This window comes from Anarhichas minor, unplaced genomic scaffold (genome assembly GCF_050575085.1).
Source record: "Anarhichas minor isolate MPS153535 unplaced genomic scaffold, ASM5057508v1 ptg000012l, whole genome shotgun sequence".
NCBI classification, from domain to species: Eukaryota; Metazoa; Chordata; class Actinopteri; order Perciformes; family Anarhichadidae; genus Anarhichas; species Anarhichas minor.
This window is the reverse complement of record NW_027466458.1, coordinates 1239818-1266381: the sequence shown is the minus strand read 5'-3', so window position 1 is coordinate 1266381 and position 26564 is coordinate 1239818. Positions and strand designations below refer to the sequence as shown.

Genomic DNA, 26564 nt, shown 5'->3' with positions numbered 1-26564 from the left:
TAAATATAACGGTGACTTGCAAAAATAATATGCTTTTAACCTCGTATCTAACCCAAATATAGCCAACTTCTATTATTTAAATGTGATTATTTACATTCTATGATTTACTCTCTAGTCCTTGTTTCCGAGGAAACGATGCTGGCATCTGCTGGATGTCGTGCTGAAGACAAATACTTTAATGTCCAAATGGGCTCAGGATTACCTTATTTGGAGGATATAGTTTTTTTTTGTGTGTTTTAAAAAAAAAAAAATAATGTGACGTGATGAATCCTCTCATTGTGTTCCACTCTGTTGCCTTCCTGATAGAGTAGCTGCTCGAGGCATGTTTTCCTGTCCCCAGTGGTCGATACACGTGTCATTAAATGTGTCTGAGAAACATATTGTGTTCTTCAGCTGCTGAATGCTCCACTACACCATGTTCACCAGCTTAGACGCTTACTGTGCTGGGAAGGTAGTGTGAAGTGTGTGTTTTTAGGTTGATAGGTGCGGTGAGAGGAGAGTGAAGTTGCCGGCTGTAAAACCAAAACAATGAGCTGAAAGATGCTGAAATGCTAAAGCCCATTTTGAATACAAAGAATATTGGTTGTTGTACAGAAAGTGGACTTAGTCATCGTGACGTCACCCGTTGGTTTTGAATCCTCCAGTTCGGAGATTTATTCATCTCCATCTTGGCTTTTTGCAACCAGTGAACGGAAGTTACCAAATTAGGACTGTGGAGGAGTGACTTAAGAGACGCCGTGTACGGCTCTGGTAGCGGCAGCAACCTGGCAATCACAGTAAGCCCGCCCCAAAGCATACTCTACTTTATGGTCTATTTGACTCTAAATGGATCATAATTTACAAAACAAACAAAGTCATTTTCTCATAGACTTCTATACAATCTGACTTCTTTTTGCAACCAGAGATGACGCCCCCTGCTGGCCATTAGAGAGAATGCATATTTAAGACACTTCCGCATTAGCTTCCCTCCACAGAACTGGATGTTAACGCCTGGTTACGGCGGGGCCCAGTGCAACTATTATGACGGGTCCTTGTGCACGATAGTTCCCAGTTATGAAGCACACACTCCATTAGGCACACGTGGATACCCTACGTCCCTGTTAGTGCAGCTTTAAGGGTTCTAACTTTAATGTGGCTGTATTCAGACTTGAGCAGTGTTGGATGTGTTACGAGAACGCTTTTAGGTTCGACACTGTCGGAGTGCCTTTTACAGAAAAGTGAGTTGGCCACTCGTTTAAACACGAGACAAACATGTAAATTGCCAGCACATTTATGTAACAAGGTGCATCTCTGAAAGGGACTAGAGAGAGAGAGAGGAGAGAAGAGAAGAGAGTATTCACTTCTTCTCCCAGTGGTGCCAGCAGCCCCAGTTAACTCACCTACATGGAGAAAGAGAACAGAAGAAGAGAGAGAGAGCGAAGAGAGAGAGAGTGGAGGGAGGGACTGCGACATAAGAGAGAAGCAGAGGGGAGGGGAAAGTTTGCAGGTGTGACAGAGGCAGAGAAGTAGGAGGGGGGGAGGCGTCAGGCTATCTGGGTGAGAGAGGAGGAGGAGGAGGAGGAGGCGGCGCACTGGAGAAGAGACAGAAGAGATGAGCAGGCAAGGGCACAGCAGCAAAACAGAAGGCTGGGGGTAGAGGGAAAGGAAGGAGCGAGTGGGAGAGGGAAAGAAAAGAGTGAGTGGGAGAGACGGAGAGAGAGAGAGAGAGAGAGGGGAAAAGAAAGCAAGTAAGCAAGCAAGGGAGAGTGACAGGGACAGAGGCCAGCATAGGAGGAGGAGGAGAGAGGGGGGATTGGCATGGCAGACAGAGAGCGAGCGGGGGCAGAGAGAGGGAGATTTTGAATCCGTGAGACAGACAAGAGAGACTGAGCTGGTGAGGTGACACAGGATCGGAGAGGGAGAGAGAGGAGCGACGACGGTCTCGACTTGTAGCACGGAATACGATGATGGGGCTGTACTATCCTTCCGTGTTGTCGGTGAGTGTTTATCTCTCTTTTTTATTTTTTTTTTTCCATTTTTTAAATGTCCTCCGTGTGCGCGTCTGCTGCGTCGCTCTTGCTCGGGCTCCACTGTACACGGAGAGCAGGCAGCCCTGTCACCGAGCATGAAATGTTAATTAACTGCTAACAGATGAGGACTCTTCTTGACCCCCTTTGCCGGAGTGGTCGGGGGCATTTCACAGAGCGCCGTTGGGACTCGGCAGCCCCCGGTTGCTATGAGGGAGATAAACAGTGAAAACAAGCGTAGTATGCGTAAGATGACAGCGAGACGCAGAGATCGTGTCGCCATACAATTAGGATTCGCCGCGGCGGAATGCACGAGCGCTGATGTGTTATTCTCCTGCCCAGAGCTAGAAGCGCATGCAACATCAAGAGCTTCTGCCACTGCCAGAAACGTCGCTCTGCCATGTATTATGTATTCATTCAGTACAGCGTGTTAGTGTGCTCAGCTGGATGTAGCAGTATGCTGTTTCTGCGGTAAACTCTTTTCGGAGTGGAAGGAGTGGGGGTGGGGGGGGGGGGCTTTCTCCTTTATTGCCTCTGCAGCTGTCTCTGTACGTCGCTCAAGCCCCGTGAGCGAATAGGACAGGTGTCTCCCCCCCCCCCCCCAACCAGAACAGTTGTCTCTGTCCTTTTCTTTCTTTCTCGTTCTCCCTTCTGCATCTCTCCTATTCCGCTAGCAACACCTCCTCACTGTAATTTCTGTGTCACACATTTCACACACACACACACACACAGAAGCTGAAGCACACAGTGGGCCGCAAAGTTGGTGTCTCGCTCATAACGTTGCATTTCGTTCGGCGTGAGTCAGTCCCTCCGCGTGTGTGCGCCTCTCTTTCAGCTGTACCTTGGATTCCTGCTCCCTTTACTGTTTGACCTCTTTTCTCCCTCCTCGCTCTCCCTGGGGCCCTGGCAGCTGTTATCTCAATGTTTTCCCTCTAAGAGCCCCCTGGAAGAGGGGGATGGGCCGGGAAAAGAGTGAGAGAATGGGAGCGGGAAAATAGAGAAATAGATTTTTCTTTTTTAAGGTGACGGGAGACCCCTTCGGGCGGTTGGCGGGGAAGCCCGTGGATGAGGAAGCTGGAATTATGCGGAGATGGACAAACGAGAGCAGTTGGAGGAGATGGAGAGCAACAATGTTAGGTCAACCGGAGAGAGCTAGTTTGCTCTCTGACGCAATTTCTGTAGAGCTGACTTTGCAGTTCCGCGTGTATGTGCGCGCGCGCGTGTGTGTTTAAGTGGATGCTACCTTCTGACGGCGGTTATTTATTAGCTCTTTTAAAGTGTTGCTGCATGCTAATATTTTTGGCCCTTGCTGCAAGAGAGTTGGAGCTTCAGGCCGAGTGCAAAAGACTGAAATATTTTCTCAAGCCCCACCTAAGTGTGTGCCCTAAGGCGAGGGAGAGACGCCTACCTGCTGCAAAACTACACACACACACAGACAGACACAGACGCACACAGACACACACAGCCACGTTTTCATAAACTGTAAACGGGTCATGAGGTTTCAACCCCCCCCCCCCCCCCCCCCCTCACCCAACCTCCTCCACCTCCCACCCTCCACAAATCTTGTTATTGATTCTTTCGCAGGGTTTAACAATGATGGTCGGTAAATGATCCCAATGAGCTGTGTTGCCGTGGCAACTTGCATGAGTCGTTCATTTTGTACCGGATTGTTAAATGGTTGGAGGAGCGAGGAAAATGTCGACGGGAGAGCCATGTGAGGTAAACACCTTTTGCACTACGCTTCTGAAAAGAAAAAAAAAATATATATATATATATTGCTTATGAAATTTCCCAAAGCCTTGGAGCTGCTGTAACAGCCGTGCCTTCTTTCGCAGCTATTTGCAGCTCTAATGGCTCTCCAAAAAGCGCTCGCTGTGAGGCATCTGCGTGGAATTCAACAGAACCTGCCGCTTTGATATAGATAGGGGTTGCCCTCGCCGGCTCTTTGGATGGCGCGGTTGACAGTGACAACACCGCTCTGCGACTTCGCTTGTGTACATTCTCAAAACCGCGCTCGACAGCCGCACGAGTGCTTTGTTGTTACAGAGAGTCCTACTTGAGCTCCAGAACGAGACTAACTCGTTTCATGGCCATACCTATTGTATTGAAAGAGGCCAGTCCATGTTGGGTAAACACACGTCTGTCCCTGAGTTTGTGTGCTCACCTGCACATGTGTTTGTTTGGGTCGGCGTGTGGCTTTTTTGACGAGGAACAAATGCGGACAAATAATGTCATCATCTTTTTTTGTTTCTTGAGTGTTTACCTTTCATAAAAATGCTGCTGTGGAGCCGAGCGGAGTCGTTGACACCGCGTGTGGAGGGATGACACGGACAGCCGGTGATAAAGCGCGAATCCCTACGCACATGTATGTTGAAGGGGGGAGTCTCCCCAGAAATGCTTTCTGAGGAAGGGGAGTCGTACAAGACACCCTAGAAGGAAAAGGATGGGGGGTGTATGGGGAGGGGTTTGTTTGACAAGCCGACACGTTACCCTATAAGGAGATGGAGGAGAGTGTGGGAGGAGGAGCCCATGGCATCGGCGATATCTTGTTGCCATGAAAAATGGGCTTGATTGACATGGGGCAGGGGGGGGGGACGGGACGTGTGCGAGGGTCCCGTCTGGATTTTATGAAGCGTAAAGAAGGGAAGCGCATAGCAGAGAGAGAGAGTAAGAGGAAAGGGAGAACAACAGCAAGAGGAGAAGAGCAAAGAGGGGGGAGGAGGAAAAATGATGGAGGAGGGGGGGGGGGGGGGGGGGGGGGTGGTTGAGGTGGGATGGAATAATTTAACAAGAGGGTGTCTCCTGGCTCATCGGTATGCCACAGGCACGCTGTAAACGCTTCCCCAGCTGTTTGCAGCTCGGGTAGCATCAGCACGGAGTCAGAAGCCAAGATCTGAGCAGAGCACAACTTCCCCATTTAATGCGATTATCGAGCCAAAATGTGAGCTGCCGCTAACTGCATGAATCACATTTTCCAGCATCAAGTTGGCCGAATTAGGCTACAGACCAATGTGCTGGAGGCCCCGAGAAAGTAAGATACCGAAATGTCATTATTCGTGTGAAATGACCCGGTGTTGCCCCAGTTAGCTCTTAGCCATGTTCCTCTACTCTCCTCTTCCCTGCTCCCCTTCCTCCTCCTCCTCCTGTAGCGTAGTGAGACTGCTGCAGACGAGCACATTTTATAACATGTCTCCTCAGATACACTTGCTGATGCTAACTGACCCGAAAGTAAGCCAGCCACAGCTACCGCTCTGAGTCACTGGCTCTGCCTGGCCAACGCACACACTTACACAACCCTCGATGCCTTAACGCCCCGACGCCAGGGGAGCGGAAGCACACACACACACACACACACACACACACACACACACACACACACACACACACACACACACACACCGATATGCACACGACATGTACACAAACGCAACGTTCACAAAAAAGCGAGCGCTGGCCCAAATGCTCAGCTTACAGTTTGTCTGTCCACAGGGCAGCACTTTTCTTCAAATTGACCAGGAATGCCCCCCCCCCCTCCCCCCTCTTTGTCTTCTTCGTTCCTCCTCTCATCCCGCTATCCATGTGCATTTATTCAGCAGAAGCTTTTATCCCGATGCGAAGCACAAAGGCCACTCGCAGTCAGCAAAAAAAAAATCCCCAGAACTTGACGGTTTTAAGAGAACGAATAAAAAGCTAAAAGAAAACCCAAGCAGCACGCGGGCACACACTATTCTTGTAGATACCGGGCTGTTGACACGGTGTATCAGGTAGAGAAGCGGGCCTGTTGAGATGCGGCTAAAATGAATCTCCTCTGAAAAGGCCAGTCGTCGGAACACAAATACAAGGTTGTTTTTGGCTCGTGTTGCCGCTTCTATTTCGGTCTGGCAAAAAGGAACAGGAGCAGCAACAGCCGGGGTTGTCCATTCCCCTGCTAGGCGGTAGTCTGTTTCTGTGCATGAGCAACAGCAGCAGAGAGGGATGTTGTGATTGATAGGGATAGGATCTGACCGGAGGTGTAGACTTTGGAAACAATACATAGCGCTGCAGCCAAAATATCAAAACCGCAAGTCCTAAGCGTGCGGTATTTAAAATGCAAGTCACTATCACTCTATCTGAGTTGCATCACAGCTTGTCAAGTCCAAGACTGACTCATCAGTAGATTGAGAGTGAGTTGTGTCGTGAGTCATCAATGTTGGGACTCGAGTACGGCAACACTGGAGCCGTGATGAACATTTTAATGCAGAGTAGGAGGGTAGTTTTCCCAACACATTTCTCAAAAGGCACAATGTTTTTGCTCTTTATTTTTTCAGTGATATATTCTGCACCAATCTTTTATTGCACGGGGGAGGAGTTTCCTCGGTTGTTTTTCTTCCTCCATTTTTGCTTATTGTTCAAGTTCCAGACTTATTGTCCCCTTTTGCAGCAAGTAACAGACAAAACACACAGTAGCTTCAGATTTTAAACGAGGACTAAGAGTCCCAAACTCTCTGAAACTGACATTCACGCCAACATGGCGCTGAGGTGTCACCAAATCGTACCTTTCGTTTGTTACGCCGCTATTTCTGTAGCATGAGAACAACCGAGTGCAAACACCATGAACGTCTTCGAGGAGAGATCGCTTGAAGATCTGCACCGTTATGAATATGTGTACCAAAATGTAGTCACAATTCAACGAATATTTGTTGAGATAATTCAATCTGCACCAAAGTGGTCGGACCAACATTGTCATCCGTGCTGCTAGTGTGGCTAAAATGTTTTTATTTCCATTATAAGCTCTTCGCCAGCGTGTTGCCGCAGTGAGGTAAAACGTTCTCTATGTAGGTTTAGTCTCAATGTATCGCCCCCTTTTTTCTTCTTTTCCCATTTCACCACTTGACCGAACCCTGGGTGATCAACTTTCCCTTTCTAGCTGCGACACAGGAGCTGGTTCAGTTTCCCTATTTCTGTTTGTCATCCAGGTTAGCTTTTACCTGGTGACCCGGAATGACTCGCTCCGCCCGCTGTGGTCTTTACCGCCGGAAATGCAGTCGATCTAGGACGGGCTGACGCAAGGCGAAGCCAACCGGTGTATCACTTGGCACATAATGTGTTCTGTCTCCCGCAGTTAAAAGCCAGATCTAAACTGACTAACGTTTCTCATTTCTGCTCTCCTTTCTTTCCCCCTGTCTCTCTCAAATGTAATGAATTCAGGATGTCTCATCAGAGGATTTCAGCTTGTGTTGACATTATTACCATCAGTGATGTAACAGTGGCACAGAGAGAAAACTCACATATGAACAATTTCGAGTCTCTTTTTAAGCTTTTGTTCATTAATGGAGCACAAAATTACAACTGCTATTAACATTAAACGCATTAATAAGGATGGAGTAATGTACAGAAACACCTTGAAATCCATATCTATCCAATACAATGCTGTTAAATGAACATTCTATTAGCATATACATTTAGATGTATATTTACTTAATGCCTATAATGTGAGCAAAACGATCGCAGGGCATGATGACAGTCTGTGCTAATAATGAGCAAACGTTTTCTGAAAACCAAGGTGAGACCGCCGCGCTGCTACATGAAACTGAGGCGGGACAGGAAGGCAATGCCGTGAAGGATGTTATTGCTTCTCAGAATCCTAATTTGGATGCTTGTGGACAAGATTGGAAGAGGTTCATACAGCTGCAGGGTTTCTAGAGGAGCGGACACAGCTGCTATTTCCAAATGTGAATGAAGTTTAAAAAGAGTTGTGGCTCGAGTGCGAGGCACTGAAGATGGAAGAACGTGGTTTCTATTCTGGCCGAGGTGGAGACTCTTCACCTGGCAGGAGAGCAGCAGTAGTTTAGGTTAGGAAACGAGGACGTGTGATTATTGATGAACACATATTTACTGTATGTTATCAGGGAGAGGAGGGAGTGAGATAACGGGATCGCTAGGTATGATTGCTGAAATCACACCAGTGTTGCAGTCGTTAGAGGTTGAGTTCAAAGCGTCTTGATACGGTTTCCTTCGCTCTGACATCGGCAGGAAAAAGCCCCGAGCTAAAGTAGTGTTCTGGTGCCACGAGGAGTTTTCTTTTAACTGATAAGTCAAATGGAGAACGGAGCTGAAAGATGCGGATGATCGCCGTGGTGTTTGTGCCACAGATTTCCAGTGTTGCACCGTGTTTGAGCGGCTGAGACCCGTTCATTTACAAGTAAGAGACCCTTAAGTCTCTTACCGTAGTGCATTTGTTTAACAAAATGCAAATAATATCTTCTTTGCTATTAAAATAAAAGTCCGGGTAAAGCAAAAATAAATGTTTTTTGTGTTTGTGACACCACAGAAAAATGTGTTATTAACCACTCGGCTAAATCTGAATGATGGAAAAAAGGGAATGGACCAGTGTTTAAGATTAGGTTTCAACAACGTGACAAAAGAAGCAGTGCTCTCTGCTCTGAAACGCTGGGGGGGGGGGGGGGCACAACATGAGCATCACACTGGTTCCCTCGACAAAAAAGCCAATGGGATTCTTCCATTGGATTTTGGATTATCACAGAAAATAAGCTTTGTAGCAAACGAACCTTTATGATGCTTACACGTTGTGTTCAGTGAGATAATCTTCACAAATGAATGCTGCATCTAACCAATAACGCATCTAAAAAAAAAACAGTACTCTACACGACATGTTGGCCATCTCACTGCTGCGCGCTAACTTTGCACACCAGAGGCTGGCATGTGCACCACAGAGCCGGCTAACTTCCTGTTTAGCCCCATGCTAACTTGAATTAAATAAATAAGTGCCGCTTTTGTAGGCCTTCCAATTGGTATCGGACTAAATTGATCAACTTCTTCACTTCACTTTATTTATAAAAGTAGTTCCTGTTTTCAAGTCAATTAGTAAATCATTATTTTTACCTGAAGACCAAGAGATTCAGGACAAATACGTAGATGCGCATTTGCATCAAAGACATAATGAAGTTGATGTCTATCGCACATGTACTCGCCCCAATATATGTTGAAATATGTCTGACCTCTTTACCTGTAAAAAGGTTACTGCTGAAACGGTGACTTATGTAGAATCCAACTGAGGCGACTCTTCCCGCTCACTGCTGACTCGGTGCAGCTCTGTCTTCGCCGCTTTCATGTCACAATATCGATGTGATCCGTGTCGACCGCGTGCATCCCCTGGTTTGTCACTGAGGCGAGGGGCCGGCTACCATGTCACAGGTGTGACGCCGAGAAAGGTCAAAAGCTGGGAGACAGATGGGACACACACATACACACACACACACACATACCCTCCCACACACTTTTAACACTCCCAAAGGGACACAGATCTATTGTGCAACTCAGATGGGCATCGCTGCAGCCTGTCACTCTCTCTCTCTCTCACACACTCACACACACACACACACACACACACACACACACACACACACACACACACACACACACACACACACACACACACACATATATGATAAGTCAATGTAGACAAGCAGATGTCTAGCAAGCATGGAGTCTCTTTAGTGGTGATACCCATTTATTCTGATACCCAGAAGAACAAGACACAGAATATTACTTTTACTAATTAGTTATTATTTTTATGACTGCCTGTCTCTGCTGCTACTACTATTACCACTACTGCTAATGATAATAATAATGAAAATTATAATGATAATCATAAAAAGTAGGAGGTGAACAGGAAGACGAACAAGAAAAGGGAGATTAAGTATACGGAAAAAGATCAAGAGGCAGCCAGATGTAGCAGCCATTGTTCAGCCATATACATGTATACAGTATACAGTGTGTGTATATATATATATATATATATATATATTCTTTATTGAAAAAGAAACTTCTATATTATAATCTTCTATTTGGTTCTTTTTTCACCTTAATCAGTTGTTCAGTTCTTAGAGACAGACAGACATTGACTGCCTGCCTCCGTCTTGATAAAAGTTATCAAACTGTTCAAACACCAGGGACAACAAGTCGAGGACTTAATCATTCTGTTCCTGTCGAAGTCAGATTGGATGTATTTTTATTAGCATGGAATATCATACAAACACTCAACTGTAACAAAACAGGTCAACATTTCAATTTGTCCACACCGTTGTTTAAGGCACTTTCCTCATCATCCTCAGCTCCACTTTGCATTTGGTAATTAGCTTAGTTTGGTAATTAAAAGCCAGCACGCTGAAGTCAGATGGTGAACACGATTAACATCACACCGGCTAAACATTAGCATGTTAGCATTGCAATTGTCTGCCCGTTAGCGTGCCGACGTGAGCGTTTAGCTCAAAGCACCAGAGCAGAGCAGCGTGACTGTCGACTGTAGTCGTAGCTATAAATACATCATGATGTTACAGTCTTGATTTGATTGAGCATCCAGTGCAGTTATAAAAAGATCTGAAAGACAGCGATTGTTTGGTTTATCTTCTGCAGCTCTGGATGAGAGGCAGGGCCATGCTTCTTCTATCACTCGTCACCTTTTATCGTCCCATCCCCCTCCCTTCTGTCTCCCTCCGCTCTCTAACTGTTACCATTTAGGGTATCCGTGCCCCACTGCCAACACCAAGGAATGTGTGTTGTGTTCTTGCCTTGTGTCGTGTTTGTGTCGTCCCACCGTGTGTTTGTGGGTGCCTGTATTGTTCTCCTACGCACTCGGTGCTGCTGTTGTTTTTTTTTCTTCTCTGGGGGGGGGGGGGGGGGGGACAATAATAATGTTCACAAAATACTTGGGCATGCTTCCTTACTAACAGTTGGTCTTTGTGTGAGCGCTTAGGTGTGTGGGTGTCTGCGTGTCAAAGGTGGTTTGTGCGCAGAGGCGTTTGTGAGTGTGTGTGCAGGCGTTAGACACTCACCATTGTACAACACTGAGTTTGGAGGCATCTGACCCTCAATAATAGATGTAGCTGCAGTGAATATTTAATGGGGGGGGGGGGGCGTGGCTACTTGCACACATTTAGACACACAAACACACACGCAAATTTTCACGGAAATGGAAATATAATATACTTTTTAGACCAAAGCTCTTGGAGAAGTGGTCTCTGTGTGGTCGGGCGATGCTCTCAGTAAGAGATACTGTGGAAGTTAGCCAGCAGGCTACTTTAGCTTTCACTCCTTCCTCACCCCCCCCCCCCCCCCCCTCTCTCTCCCTTTCCTCCAACAGGGTTCTCAGGATAGTGCTGGCGGTCAGGAGGGACTCGTGCCTCCACCTTTCTCCGCATTCCCGCCGCCTCCGCCGCCGCCCCCCCAGAACGGCCTGGCCCTGGATTACGGGGGCAGCCTGTACGCGGCGGGGGCCGTCCAGGGCCCCGTGGAAGCCGGCGTAGCAGTGAACAGCGCCGCAAACATCGTCAACAGCCTCAGTGTCCAAGTGAGTGCCGGCATCTTCCTCTATGTGTGTGTGGCCCACATCAGGTCTTTGGCTTGAGAGAGTGCCGAGAGCAATACGCGTTACAGATTAAGAAATGATGGTTAATCAATGGGATGCACCAATCTGACTTTTCTTCTCATGATACAAAATCTGATACCCAGTATCAGTGAACTGAACAGTACCAATTACAGATCCTTTACCATCCATTGTCCCTTTCCTCAAGTAAAAGATCTACAAACCTCTCTGTAACACTTTACAGTCACCAGTTTATTTTGATACACGTAGCTAAAACTAATAACCGTCTAATCCAACAGGCCTGTAATACATGCAGACATAATGACGGCTATAATGTTCAGTTTTTACTGTATCGCCATTTTGGAAGTTGTAGTTTGTGGTGCTGTTGAACTGTATTGTGTTAAAGTGACAGGCGTTGTCCAACTGTAGCCTTTACTTTGGATTCTGGTAAAGGGTGTTTCTAGATTAGAAGATTTGATCATTGAATCTAGAAATAATTGTTTCGTATATAAAAAAAACTCTCTCTTCCTTGTCTCCCTGTCTGTCTGTCTGTCTGTCTGTCTGTCTGTCTGTCTGTCTGTCTGTCTGTCTGTCTGTCTGTCTGTCTGTCTGTCCCAGCAGTCAGATGGGTCCTCCCAGATTGACGGTTCGTCAGTGGTTGGCTCAGGAGGAGTCGGTGGTGGAGGGAGCATTGGGGATGACTCAGACGCCAAGGGGACCCCCAAACGCCTCCACGTGTCCAACATCCCCTTCCGCTTCCGAGACCCCGACCTACGGCAGATGTTTGGAGTATGTAGACTGCAGTACTCCCCCCTCCCCCCCCTTTCCCGCTATGCATCATCAAATAACAGCAACCCAGAAAAGTAGCTTTGGATTAAAAGCGTGTCGTTGTTAAAATAATCCAAGGAACGCTCCGGTGACGTCCACACTGTGTCCTCAGATGTTTTTTCACTGTTCTTGTCCTCGAGTGAGATTATAACAGAATATAAGGCTCTGTCATATTCGTTACAGCTAAAAGGAATCTTCTGTAAGATTTGACTGAAAAACAAAACCTTGACCTGGCATGTTATCTTGTAGAAAGACGACTAGATGATTTAGAGCCAGGTGTAAAATTCTGGCTTCACGATCATCTTTTTTTTTTTTTTGCAAGAGGAATGCGTCTCAAATGTGGTGCAGAGAAAAAAAGCAGAGGCAAGGAAGACATGGTGGAAGAAAAGCCCATGATGAACTGGCTCGGTGCCAGCTTTTCATGGTTGAACAGTGCTGACACCCTGTGGCAAGATGCAGCACAGGACTTGCATGTTTTTTCATTTTATTTCTTTTATTTTGCAGCAATATGGCAAAATCCTCGACGTGGAGATCATTTTCAACGAGAGGGGGTCCAAGGTATGAAGAACAGAAAACAAAGCGTCATTTTGGATAATTGTTAACAAAAAACAAGCTCAGCAAAAGCTCAACATCCTTTTTTCAACCCTCTCTTGCGCCCCCCCCCCCCCCCCCCCTCTTTCTTTTTTCCATTCTCCCCGTCTCCTCTCAGGGCTTCGGTTTTGTAACATTCGAGACGAGCGCGGATGCGGAGCGGGCCAGAGAGAAGCTTCACGGCACGCTGGTGGAAGGACGTAAAATCGAGGTAACTCACAACGCCTTGCCCCCCCCCCCCCCGCCCCCTTTTTATTTTTAAATGGCGACCATTTTCTCCTCTGTTTCCCCTTCCATGTCCGACAATGAGAATGAGTTTGTTCTGGTCGTCTCTGCCCCAGCGAAGGTTTTCCGGGTGGATGTATGTGTTCGACTCTAACCCCTCTGGCTTCACTACAGCATGGTGCAGCGGTGCCACGCACACAGACGTCTCCTCTGACGCCACTTCCTGTCGATGTTTATGCTGTTGTTGTCGATGTTGTGGGCTGTCCATTGCACCTTGATCTTAAAGCTGTGTGGTTTGCAAAGCATGCTGTGTGGAGTGGCTACGCAACAGGCATGGCCGGCGAGACGTCGCCACACGACGTGGTCGCTGACGATATCCGCTTCCGTCACAGCATGTAGGATCTTATCTCTTCTTTTTATTATTTATTATATTTTTGGTTCTCCTGCACCTTTTTTCATGACCATCATCACTTCTTCCACGATCATGATGAGTGGCCATCTTTGGTTAATGGTTGTGTAAATGACTGGAAGGGCAGTTAATAGCCTTTTTTCCTGTGAAAAAAAAACCAAAAGTGCTTGCTGGTGTCTGTGAGAGGCTACTGTATGTTGCATGGATGGATCATAAGGTCAGATATCGTCATGGAGATTTATTTACACGGGTGACTCTGGGTAGCAGGTGTGATGTGTTAACAGACTGATGCATGATGGGGGAGCATTTTCAGGGGGGCAGTTTGAGTCTTGAAATGAGTCTGCTGTGAGACGTGTGGTGTCATTTCTGATGCTTCATGAAAATGTTTAAATTCAGGCGTGCAAGATGAATGGTTAAAGAAACAAAACGTTTTGTTTACACACACACACAGTTGCATCCACCACTCCTGAAAAAAACCAAAAAAAACAGATCTCACGGAAGTGCATTTTGTTGTGGCATCTTTTTTTTAATTTTATTTATTTGTTAGCATGAGCTCGGTTTTCAGTTGCAAATGGCCTTTGGAGATCAGATACACCATGCTTTCGCCATTTGCTCTGGCTCTTGATAAAAAAAACAAAAAAAACAATCACGCTTTCTTTTTACTCGCTACTAAAGCTCTTCTGCATGCACGGTCTCGAATGTCTTGCACTCCTCTCTGTCTCTGTGTGTGGGTGTGCAGGACTAAAAATATGGAGGGCGGAGATAGAATGAACACGTGAAGAAGAGTATGCAATAGATAGCTGCCGCTCCCTCTCCTTCCTTTCTTATTATTTATTGGTTCTCCTCCATCTCTCTTCACTCTTTTTTCACCAGGCCAGTCTGTCTGTCTGTCTCTCCCAGTTCGTGTGTCCCCCATATGCACCTGCATTTCTGCTGTCCACACCCCCCAACCCCCCATCTCTCTCCGTTTCCCTGTCCCGTGATGTAGCCGAGTAGCATAAACATTGGAGGTTAAGTTTGATTTTGAGTGAATATTTTTGGGCAATAATAACGGGTAGTTCTCCTCCCAAGGCAGATTTATATTCCTCACATTCTCTGTTTCCATTTGTTTGCCCCTTTATCAACTTCTATGATCTGTGTTTGTAGCGGGGTTTGTTTTTAACCAGTCGCGGCGAGAGTGTTGTCAAATGGCTGATACGTGTAGCTGACTGACGCGTGACCTGTTGCATCACTTCCTCTCTACCACATGGTGGGGGTTGCTTTTCATTACCTCGTTTTGTTTATGTTTTCTTTTTCTTTTTTTGTTTAGTTATTTGGTTCATCATTTCTTTCTTACATATATTTTCTCTATTTCCCTGATGATTTTTGTATGTTGTTGTTGTTGTCAGTCTCCACGGTAACTGCTCGCGTGTCCTCACGCCGTTTCCCTGGCAACGGTAAGTTGTGTACACATGGCATCATCTTTGAATGACCCCCCCCACCCCTACCCCATCCGTCAAAATAGTGAAATAAAATGCACCCAACACCCAAATGACAGGGACTCCTTTACTGAAGGGAGCCTGCCTGATTGATTGAATGATTGACAGAACCCGATTGGCTAATCCTGTGATTGATTGGGGAGGTGGTGAATGAAACGATTACGAGATTAGCATGGCGGTATAACGGCCACCTGTATAACTGAATGTACTGCATCTATCTGCAAGTGCGACAACTATGACTACCACTTCTTATGCATTCATTCCAATCACCTTCTCTAACTGCATTCAGCATTTAATTCCAGAGCTGTATCCTGCATGGTTTACTCTCTTCTTCTCGTCATCTGTATGACGTCCATATTAGTACTATGTCATCTCTCCGTGTCGTGTCTGCTCAATGGCTGCATTCTTTTTGCACCTTTAGTGGGACAGCATGTCGAAAGCATGAGTGCTATGTTAGCGTTACCGGAGAGAGGATACTAGTTGTCTGTGTATCACGGTGTACTGCAGTACTTGATGATCACTTCCTGTGCCGCTTTGTAGACTGCAGACCGTTGTAGAGGTATGGCTGTTTTGGACTTCACATTCAAATTTAAGATATAAATGTGGATGAATAGAAAAGAGGATGCAAGCTTATTCTACTTCGAAGCAAAGCTACTCTTCATATTTAAATACACACTTTTAGCATTTGAGCCCTTTTTTTTAAAGAAGAAAAAAAAGCTGCCACCAATGTATCCGTAGACCCCAGCAAAGCAAACTTAAGAATTCGTGCCACTGATTAAGCAACGGCAGCTTTTTCTTTGTTCTGATTCCCGTGACGAGGTGTCCTTGTTTTACTTTTTGATCAGTTTGGTTCTGGATGGTGTGTGTGTTGGTGGTTTGTGTGCTTCGAGGTCTCTCTGGTGTGCGACACTGATCTGGAATGCCTGGCAGTGTTTCACAACCATGGTCTGATTTGATTTATTTATTTTTATTTATTTTTTTGAGGAATGATATTTGCATCCCCCATCCTCTCTGTCTTTATCTAGACTTTATTCTCTCTCTCACTCTCTCTCTCTCTCTCTCTGTAGTCGTTCTCGCTCCATTCATCATTTCTCCATTGTTGCTCCTGTACAGTTAGATCCAATGTAGGCAAACGGTCAGATGTATATTTGTATGTGTGTATCGCATCTTATCGTTTCTGTTTGGTCATTAGAAGAATTGCACATTTGAATGGATTGTTCACTCTCTCTCTCTCTCTCTCTCTCTCTCCTCCACATCATGTATGTGTTTTTCTGTGTCTTTTCATGTGGACTGGCTCCTCCTCCTGCATCCCTCTATATTTCTGTCTTTTCTCTGTCGTTCCCTCTCCCTCCCTCCCTTTTTTCTGTATGGTGTGTATTGGATCGGGAGGGCTGCCCAACCTTTTTTTGATTGGTCTCTTGCTGCATCTGATGCTTGCTGATTGGCTAGTTTTGCTCACCTCTGGTGATGTGATGCGCTCTTGATTGGCTGCGTGTAATCTGTGTATGAACTCCTTGATTGATGTTTTTTTGCATTGTGTTCAACTGATGAATCTGCCGCTTAATTCACCTTCTTTTTCCCTTTTTTTTTTTTTTTTTTTTTGGAAAAGGTAGCAATAAACTGGTCTTGGATTTCTTTTTTGAATGCTTTCGTTCTGAAATATTTAGTTTTCTTTGTTCTGTGTGCCAATGGTTGCGTTGTTTGTGTGCGCAACTGCCTGACTTACTCACCAGGATCCTCGTTTTTCAATGTCTCTCTCCTTCAAAAGAAGCGCATGCATCAAATACCATCGCTGCTCATCAACAGAATTAACCTCTGTCATAAGTAAACAACTGTTTCAAGTGTAATGACACCTCACACTTCAAGTTCAATATGAAAACGCTGATCATGTGCAGAGTATCTCTCTCAGTATACATTCAGTTTAAGAAAGCTTAAAACTACAATGTTTAGATTCTGCATCAATGCTTGTTTTTCTGCTGTACTGTGTCGACTTTAGCCTCTGACCGCTTTTTCTGGTGTCCAGGTGAACAACGCCACAGCTAGAGTGATGACGAACAAGAAGATGACCACCCCTTACTCTAACGGAGAGGGCCTCGCAACGCTGCCGTACGGTAATGCACTTTAAACTTCACAACGGACGATTCTATCTTCTTTTTTTTTCCTATATTGTTTTTCTATATTTTTAATATATTAGTATTGATCTCCTTCATTAGGCATTTTACCCAAAAGTGCTGCAACTAACCACTGTTTTCATTGTCGATTAGTCTGTCGATTATGTTCTCGATTTGGTCAGAAAACGGGGAGAAATGTCGATTAATGTTTCCCAAAGCCCAAGATGACGTCGTCAAATAACTTGTTTTGTCCACAACTCAAAGACATTCAGTTACTGTCATAGTGGAGTAAAAGAAATCTACACATTTAAGAAACTGGAATCAGAGAATGTTTCCTTTTTTTTTCTTAAAAAAATTACTCAAACCGATTAATCGTTTATCAAAACTGATGTGATCCGAGAACTGATCGCTTAATCGTTGCAACTCTAATACCCCACACAGCAAAAGCCTCAATAACTCTTTTCTTTTCAAAGTAGGACAAATGATATATTTGTAATCATGATGATGCAACTCTTTGGAAAATCCATATATAACGATATCCTCTCGAACAGCAAAGATCACTCTGAAGGAATGCACACATCCTAAAATGTCTGCCTGCTTCCGTCACATATTGATTTAAAGGTACATTTTTTTCTTTGTCGACTGCAGCTGGATGGAAGTTGAGTCCCATGGTTGGAGCCATGTACAGCCCTGAACTCTATACAGGTACGACCACACGATTTGGCTTCACACTGATTAGCTCTGTTGTGTTGGAGACGGGATGCACAGATAATGTTTTTATCCTGAAGGCACTTCAGCCGATCTCTCCCAACTCCTCTGTCTCTCAGTACCGGGGTTTCCGTACCCAGCAGCAGCAGCGGCGGCGGCTGCGTCCACCGCCGCCACCTTTCGAGGCGCTCACCTCCGGGGTCGAGCCCGACCCGTCTACAGCGCCGTCAGGGCCGCTGTGCCACAGCCCGCCATCCCTACCTACCCGGGGTAAACACACACACACACACATAAACATACATAGAAACTGATCACTAAGCCAGTAAACTGCTATTAAAATTAGACATAATATGTCTGTCTTCTTAAATACATGCCTTCACTCAGTTAAAAATATGAATATATATTGTTTAATCAAGATATTGACATTGCTGGTTTGCTGAGCTGAAATACCATTTCCTTGTACCTCAAAGATGATAATGTTCCAATGGTTTAGTGATCCAATGGAGGAGTATTTTCTCCTAACAGACGCTTGTCTCGTGGAGTAACAGTAGTATCACTCTAAAGTTTGTGCAGTCGTAAACAAAGAGGTGGTATTTTGTCTTGCATGTTGCACGGTGTGTAATAATCTCACCCTTCTTTCTCTCTCTCTCTTTCACAATCTGTTTGGCACCGTTCTCTCACCTCTCTCTCTCTCTCTCTCTCTCTCTCTCTCTCTCTCTCTCTCTCTCTCTCTCTCCCCCCAATCGTCACTCTTTGTTTGCTGTTTTCTGCAATGCCCACATGGTGGCGCATCACACCATTTGTTTGTTTCGACTTTCCACCACCGCTTCTCTCTCTCTCTCTCTCTCTCTCTCTCTCTCTCTCTCTCTCTCTCTCTCTCTCTCTCTCTCTCTCTCTCTCTCTCTCCTTTACCTTCTTTCCTTTCTCTCTCTCTCTCTCAGTATGATGGCCTATCAGGATGGCTTTTACGGTGCAGCTGATCTCTATGTAAGTATACCTCTCTCCCCTCTACTGCCTCACTCCTCACCTACGTCCCCCCCCCCTCTTGCCTGTGGGTTTTCAAGTGTGACACGGCACGGACCAAACCCATAGAGACGTGTACTTTTGGGTGTTTGTTGTTCCCCTGGACTTAATCTTAAACTTTTTTTATTTTTTAATTACAAATAAATTGAACTCATCTCTTTTGTTTTCATGTAGTGTACAATCTCATATGAAATGTCCTTTCAATGATGCATACAGATATAAAAATAGGAACACACACACACACACACACACACACACTTCAAAGTGTTCATTCACGAATACACTCCTCTTGGGTTTGTCTCTGTGCATTTGTGAGTTAAGTTTGTACCAATGTGATTATGAGTGTGTGTGTGCGTGTGTGTGCAACCAGGTTGACAATAGCTGTTTCTGTTCTCTCTGTAGACTAGTGTTTCAGGACATTAGTGGCAGATTGCCCCAGGTAGGGTTTACACACTCTGTGTGAGAGCCAGTGTGCATCCTCCTCGTCTCCAATGACTGCGTGCTGCTAGACATTATTGACCATCTGAGATTGAAACGCCTTCTCTGTCTTCTTCTACTAACTCACTGGATTCTGACATGGGTGGAGTTGCGGAAGGGGGAGAAGAGAATTAAGTTGAAATCTGATTTTGTGACGCATGTACTGCATAAAGACGTCCATTCACAAATGATCTACAGGAGAGATGGGTGTACATTTTGAGGGGAAGTTAGGTGCAGTATTGCAGGTCAATACTTGAACAGTGGGTCAATATCTTTTACCCAAATCTGCACCAGTGATTAAGTTTTCAAGTCTATTCCAAGATACATTTTGTCTTTTTTTGGCCTCGTCCCTAGGTAAATCTAGCTTCATCCGTGAATTTATGACTTTTCATTATGTTCTTCTGGCGAGATACATTAAAACACATTTTATTACATTTGACATTTTCATCACACACTTTTATTCCATAATCAGAAAACATGTTCAGAGAATTGTCCACAACTGTGATGACTGAGACAAAAACAAATAACTCCATTTTTCAGGACATTTTTTTGTGTATACTTTTTTTCATTAATTCACACAAACATGAATTCTTATGTGTCAGCGAGCTGCATTGCCATGATTTGAAATACAAACAGGATGCTAAATGATTAAGGCAGTAGTCAGAGGGATCAGCAGTTAATTCCGACCCCTTCCAGGAATCTCCCTATCTGTTTCACCTGTGGCATGCTAACTGAATCAATGTCGGCATGCAGACATATTGACAAGGCTGACTCATCCCCCTGACCACCCTATTTCCTCCCCCCTCCCCCCTCTTTTTTGTGTCATCCTTAATTGCACTTCTTCTCGCTCTTTTCATCTTTTCTTCCTCAGTCAATAATTAAAACCTTTTTTTGATGTTTCAAGTGTCATCTGGCATTAGCCCCTCCTTCCTCTTCTTCTGCTCCCTTTTTATTTACTATATCTTCTTTCCCTGCTCTGACTCTTCCTCTTCCTCACCCATTTTCTACATGCCCTCCTCTCTCTTTCCAAGCCCCCCCTGTACACGTCATCTTCCTCCACCCCGTCCTCCTTCCTCTCCCCCACCTCCCCCCCAGTCCAGCCTCCCTCTCATAGCGGCAGCTGTGTGGTCCTGAATGCGGGGACTTGGTCGTGACTGATCCTTTAGGGTAGAATGCAGCGGTGTTTGTTTTGTTTTGTTTTTATAGGGATGTTTGGCCTAATACGGTGTGCGTTCTGAGTTTGGGAAAAGCATGCTGTGTCTGTCAGTGATTGGTCACTGGCCACGTGAACGTGCGTGCGTGTGTGTGTGTGTGTGTGTGCGCCCTTTTTTTAATCCGACTGGCTGACTGTCTTCTTTCACCTGTAGTTTATTTTTTTTGTGTCTGTTCATCAGCTGTTCATCTAAACATAAATAATGACACAATCATCTTGCCACCCCTTCCCCTTTCTTTAACAGTGTGTTTTTGGTAGGGGAACCGGGGTGGGGCACAGTTATGGTTATGAACTCTCTCTCCTTCCATGTCCAATGCACAGTGGGGGGAAAAAAATATTGCATTTTAATGTTGCACAGGGGAACATGTTTATTGTGTCGTCATGGAGGGAGAGACCCACACAGAGCCTGAGCTACATCCTTGTGAATGCCGTACTGCACCAGATTAGCCAGTTTTGCCGACTGTCTGCTTGTTAATCTTTCGCTCTCTTCTCAGCAGTTTTTTGCTCACAATGTAACCCTTTTAGATTAACTGCTAGTCTGTCAGTGTGTAGAGGAAATACAGCAAACCCTTTTAACAACGATTTACTCTTGTTTCTCCCTTCATCGTATATCTTTCTCCTCCGCCACGCACCACACCCCCTTCCAACCCTCATCGACCCTCATCGCCTCGTCACAGGGCGGATATGCAGCGTATCGTTACGCCCAGCCGACTGCGGTAGCTCCCGCGGCAGCGGCGGCTGCAGCAGCAGCTTACAGTGACAGGTGAGTGGGCCGTGCGGCACGTTTTGAAGCCTCCTCTGACAGGCCAAGAGTTACTCACATTACAGCATATTAGTCACCTTGTGCTATGAGCTATTAATATGCGACACCTCATGTTTGATGGCTTTTTTTGTTTTCCAATAGCTACGGACGAGTTTACACGGCAGACCCCTACCATGCTGCGCTCAACCCGGCTGCCTACGGCGTTGGAGCCATGGTAAGTCCCTGAAGCCCGTAGGTTGTCAAACATTCAAAGGATAAGGCGAGTGCTATTCTATATTTTTCTTATTGTCAGCAATTCCCATGAAGAGCAAAACCAACAATGTGTTATACCGTCCCTTAATACTTTAGAACATTACTTTTCTGCCCGTGGCACTCCCCAAGTTCCTACTTAAGATGTAGATATTTAAAAACAGGTCACAAACATATAGTTTTATTTTTCTTAAGTAAAAAAATTACCCTAAAAAACAGCTGAGGGCTGTAGTTTTGAGCACACGTTATTCAAAAGGGACAAACATTGTATATATTTTTAGAAAATGTATTTAGCCGTTCATTAGGTTTTTAGTGCATTCAGTGTTGACATCTGGATAACAAACTGCAAAATGGGTAAATGTCTTCTGGCCCTGAAAAGGTTGAGGCTTACTGTTAACCTAATGACAGTGTTGTCTGTCCAATGTGTTGCATTAAAACATATCAACTTACAGGGTCCTTGTGTCAAAATGTAGTTTTGAGGCCGAATTACTGTGTGTTTATATGAATTACGCAGTAAATATGGAGCCGGGTAGTATTCCACCATAGAAAAAACATTAGATATTATTAAGAAACTTTAATAGACAAATAGTGGCAGCATTTTTGTCCAAGAGGAGGTTAATGTGGCTTTGACCAGGACGGTTTATGTGGGGTTGATTTTGAAATGAAACTACAGAGCCCATGTTTGTGGTAATGAAGGAACAGTGCGGCAGTGTGGCTCATTCATGTCTTAATAGTTTTTGGACAACAATGGAGGTTTGTGACACAGAGGGGTGACATATATATATCAGGGTTTGGTTTTGATCTTTTTATGGAATTTATTGACAATAAGGGAAACGTAGAAAATCAACAGACTGATCATTAATGACTGATGTCATTTTGAAAGGACTTTATTCACTAGATGTTTATCTTTTGTCGTTTCACAGGCCACACTGTACAGGGGAGGCTACAGTAGATTTGCCCCTTACTAAAGACACTACATTTCCCAGGAGCTCCTCTCGTCCATTGAATTTCTCTGAAAGAGCTCCCTCTGTTGTCGTGGAGGTGGACTGCACCCAGTTTTAAAGTGTGGAGTCGACTCAACAAAGATATTTCAGATCCCTCCCCAGAGCAGTCCCACGTTTTCGTATATACGCTACTACAGAAATAGAGGAATGCTGTATTAAAGACTTACAGACGGCCTTTACAGTAAAAAAAAAAAAAAAAGAAGAAAAAAAAAGACTGGCCACCTTTCCTATTGCACGGCTGTATTATAGTCCCCTCTTCTTAATCCCTCGGCACTCAGCAGCACAAGACTCGTGATGGAGCCCAGATGTTCTTCCAAAGGCTGTATGTGGATAACTGACATTTTAAACAGCTGTCAACCGTGTGTGAGGAAAAAAGAGCTGAGTGCTGTGTGGCCTGCACGCACTCAACATTTAAGGGAAAAGGGAGGGAATGAAAAGTGTCCACAGAACGTCGGAGCGGTAGGAAAGCAGGAAGGCGCATCGAAAGAGAAGCTTAAAAAAAAACAACATTTTGAACCAGAACGACGAGTCACCGATGATAAAAACACCCACCAGTGGGATTTTTATGATCCCACCTTAACGTGGGCGGATAGTAATGAGAGAGGCTTTCCATTCTCGCTGTGTTCTGGCAGAGGGGCGACTGAACACGGCGGCTTGGAGGGATGATGTGTGACGGTTTATAACGCTACAGAAATCACGTCCGAAAGCTGAAGGGAGGGAGGGTTATTAGAGCTGTTCCTTACCTCAAGTTTTCTTAGTATGTGGAAATGGTGAACCTTTAAACTTAAAATTGTTATGATATGCAAAGAAATTAGTTTAGAGAAAAAAAGTTACCAAATTATTATTATTATTATTATTATTATTGTAATTATTCTCATTAATATTCTTATAAAAACATTATTTTGTTTGACTCAGCAGCCACTGCTGTTATGGGGCTTGTAGATCTAACAGTGAACCTTGGGGTTAAAATCAGAAAATAAGCATCTGTATTTCAAATACTCCACCTTATGGACTATATGACACAACCATAGTCTCACATCATCCTTCTAATGCACAGGATTTCACCACACTCTGTGTGCAACCACCACTAAAACACTACAGAAAGATCCAACACTAAAACATTGTCGTCTTTAATTGATTTTTTTTGCTTTTAGATCCAAACAACATCATCCACCCACAACCCCGGGGTTCAAGTATTTGTTGATCCTTTAATGTAGAGATTTATCATTTGGATTTTCCCCTCATGCTCCATCTTTTATAGAGCAAAGTCCAACATTGAATGAGTCTTCCTGAAACATACTTTAGTCGGTAAATGTGTTTGAGATGCTGCCAGCAGCGATTTACTGAGCAAGAGCGAGATTCTGTCGATGAGTTAATAGAAAATATTTGAATGCAAAACAACCTTACTATTGTGCATATTTCTATACCGTTGTATTCTATATTTCCAAAACGTGGCTTTTTTTTTGGCTTTTGTTTTTGTTCCAAAGATTTGTAGAAAGCACATTTTTCTGCCGTATGTATAAATATATTATCTTTGTTATTGTTATTATCATAATCCTATGGCTGTCTTTATTTACTTATTTTTCACTTTGTATGTCTTTTATATATATATATATATATATATATATATCTTTAAGTGTTGTTCCTTCTCCGGTAAGGTGCAAGTTCAATTTCAAGTTTTTTTTTGTTATTTTCTTTTGTATTGGAATAAAGTTCTTGAGCCGAGAGCGTACCTGAGAAGCGACAAACTAGAGGTATGCATGTAACACTATCAAACCTTTGTCCTCTTGGTTGAAAAGTCAGTCAATCCAAGCTACAGTTTGTTTTGTTTTTGGTTGATTATAGGATCTGTGAGCATGACATTTGATTATTTCAAAAATATACAGGAACGACGGGATTTTTCTCTCATTCTGTGTCCATGTTTTGGTGTCTGAGACATTTGGAATGAACGAACATAGGCGTGTAGCACTTTGGTTAAAACCAACTGTGTTCCTTTTTTTAATTTTATTTTTAGTTTGAAGCAGACTCCTTACATTTCAGTGGTCGAACCTGTCAGCCCGACCAGCATGGTTGCTCCAGGTTTGTTTTAAAGTGTTATCACTCATACATGAGCAGGTTGATATTCCAACATGGTGAGAAACAAAATGTCATCGTGGGATATGATCTAAGTTGTGTGTTAAATGAGATCCGTATATATTTTTTTTTCCTCTAATGTATTGACTAATTTCAAAGCTACTGTTGTGTTTTCCATTTCTCACATTTGGAAAAACAGGTAAATACGTTTTTTTTTTTCTCTATTAAATGTGCTGCTGTTTAATTTTCTCATGACACTTATCATTTTATTTGTTATATATCCAAATTACTACAGAATGTGCTCTGGACACAAAAAAAACAAGAAAAAAAAAAAAAACCTAGCCAAAGATGCTAACTTACAGTCCCCAGCACATTTTGGTTCTCAACTTGAGAAGTGCTACACAAAATACACAAAGATGGACTTATGAAGCCACTGGCGGCATGGACGAACCAGCATGAGCGATACTTGTCAAGTTTGAAAATCTTTTGCATGAATCTTGTGTCTTTTCATATTTTGACTCCTGAGCAGCCGAGTCCAGCTGCGTTCTTCTTTACCACTAAACTCTATGGAGAATGACCGGCAGCTAGCAGTTTGAAGCTAGCTAACACAACAAAGAGCACAGCGCTGTTTGGCAACAAAAAAAAGGCCTGCTGACAAACGAAACGGCTGCTGCACAAAATATCACGTGGCAGCTTCATTTCTCCTGTCATGGTTTTCTTGCCACTGTATTATAGTAAAACTATGTGGCCATTCTTCATAGTTGCTATCCTCAATGAACAGTCCTCTTCTTCTGTCATGTCTATATCCCCCTTGACTGCCATTATGTTTTTTAGTTATTGAATGTCCATATAAAATGTTTTATATAAAAATGTTTTGTTGTGATCACGCTTTCAGGTTGTTTTCTTTTGGTATTCTATTCATTTAGTCAAATGGATGATCATATTTTTTTGTAGTTTTTCACATTATTGTACGCGCAGAAAGTGAGCTAATTACTAATTTAAGTCTTAGTATTGATCCCCAAGTCGGCATAGTTTAAACCTGCTGCAGAATTCTGCTTGATGGCAGTGGAAACACACGGCACTTCATTTTTCATCGTCTTTTTAAGCTGATATGGTAGCCTGGCAGCAAAACTGCCGCTTATTTCAACGTATCCAGATACAACAGTTCGTATGATATCTAACGAAAAAGTTACTTCTACATTTCTACACTTCTACAACACGTGCCAATTTCCGCTTCTGACATGCACAGAGTCTTTTAAGACTAAACTGCTGATCCGAAGCAACGCTAGCATCCATTTGGAGTCTGGAGTTGCTGGTCCAACATTCTCTCTACTTTTAACTTTGTTTTAATCTCCACCAACTCCGAGAGAAATCTGTAGCATTAGCATTTAAAGGGTTTATTTGAGCTTTTTGTTTAAAACGGCTACTTGCTGTGGCTGGAAACCACTGATAATGCTAAATCATAAACATGCAAGCTGGAAAATCAAGACATGAGCTGAAGGATGCTAAAGCGATACGTAAAAACAAGACAAGCTGAACTTTTTCGCATTACACAGCAATGACTAAAGCCCCTTTCCCACTGGACGCGAAACCCACTACATCTGGATTTTGACTTTTGTGAGAGGTTACAATCGGTAACCATACCCAGGGCAAAAGACTATGCAGTAGTCACTGGTATTTATCCGCTCTGATTGGCAGTGATGAAAACATGACACCCAGGTGGATACGCTACTTTTTGCCCCTTTTCCCATGCGATGCTATATCATATAAAAGAGAAATAACCACCGTGACATTATTATCTCTGCCAAGAGGATCGGTCGCGTGCGTGCGTCCTTGAGCATTCTGTGTCTGTCTGCGTCTAATCTCTCATTCTGCTAACTGCATAATATTTCGTGTGGGCAGTTATGGCTGCATGCTCAAGAACGTCTCGTGGTTGTGGTGACTCGCACTTTCTCAAAACACCTTTTATTGCCTGCTATGTACTGCCTGCTGCCTCCCCACTCACTACACTGAACCGGCCCCCTTGGTCGGTAGGGGCCACT

General features: G+C 44.2%; 1 protein-coding gene across 6 annotated transcripts in view; it reads left to right on the top strand.

Annotated features, from left to right (window-relative positions):
* Nucleotides 1-25405, top strand: part of rbfox2 (RNA binding fox-1 homolog 2) — a 33775-nt gene extending 8370 nt beyond the window's left edge. The window contains exons 1-12 of one of the 6 annotated variants that reach the window (XM_076090116.1): nt 3100-3725; nt 11149-11355; nt 11989-12159; nt 12703-12756; nt 12908-13000; nt 16925-17012; nt 17661-17717; nt 17801-17990; nt 18662-18707; nt 21111-21196; nt 21338-21410; nt 22369-25405. In XM_076090116.1, the coding sequence (XP_075946231.1) occupies nt 3681-3725; nt 11149-11355; nt 11989-12159; nt 12703-12756; nt 12908-13000; nt 16925-17012; nt 17661-17717; nt 17801-17990; nt 18662-18707; nt 21111-21196; nt 21338-21410; nt 22369-22413 (1155 nt within the window). In that variant the 5' untranslated portion in view covers nt 3100-3680 and the 3' untranslated portion in view covers nt 22414-25405. Of the gene's footprint in view, nt 1-3099; nt 3726-11148; nt 11356-11988; nt 12160-12702; nt 12757-12907; nt 13001-16924; nt 17013-17660; nt 17718-17800; nt 17991-18661; nt 18708-19145; nt 19183-21110; nt 21197-21337; nt 21411-22368 lie in introns of those variants that run through there. The other 5 variants (XR_012953471.1, XM_076090115.1, XM_076090113.1 and 2 more) reach the window with 5 other exon arrangements.
* The last annotated feature ends 1159 nt before the right edge of the window (nt 25406-26564 follow it).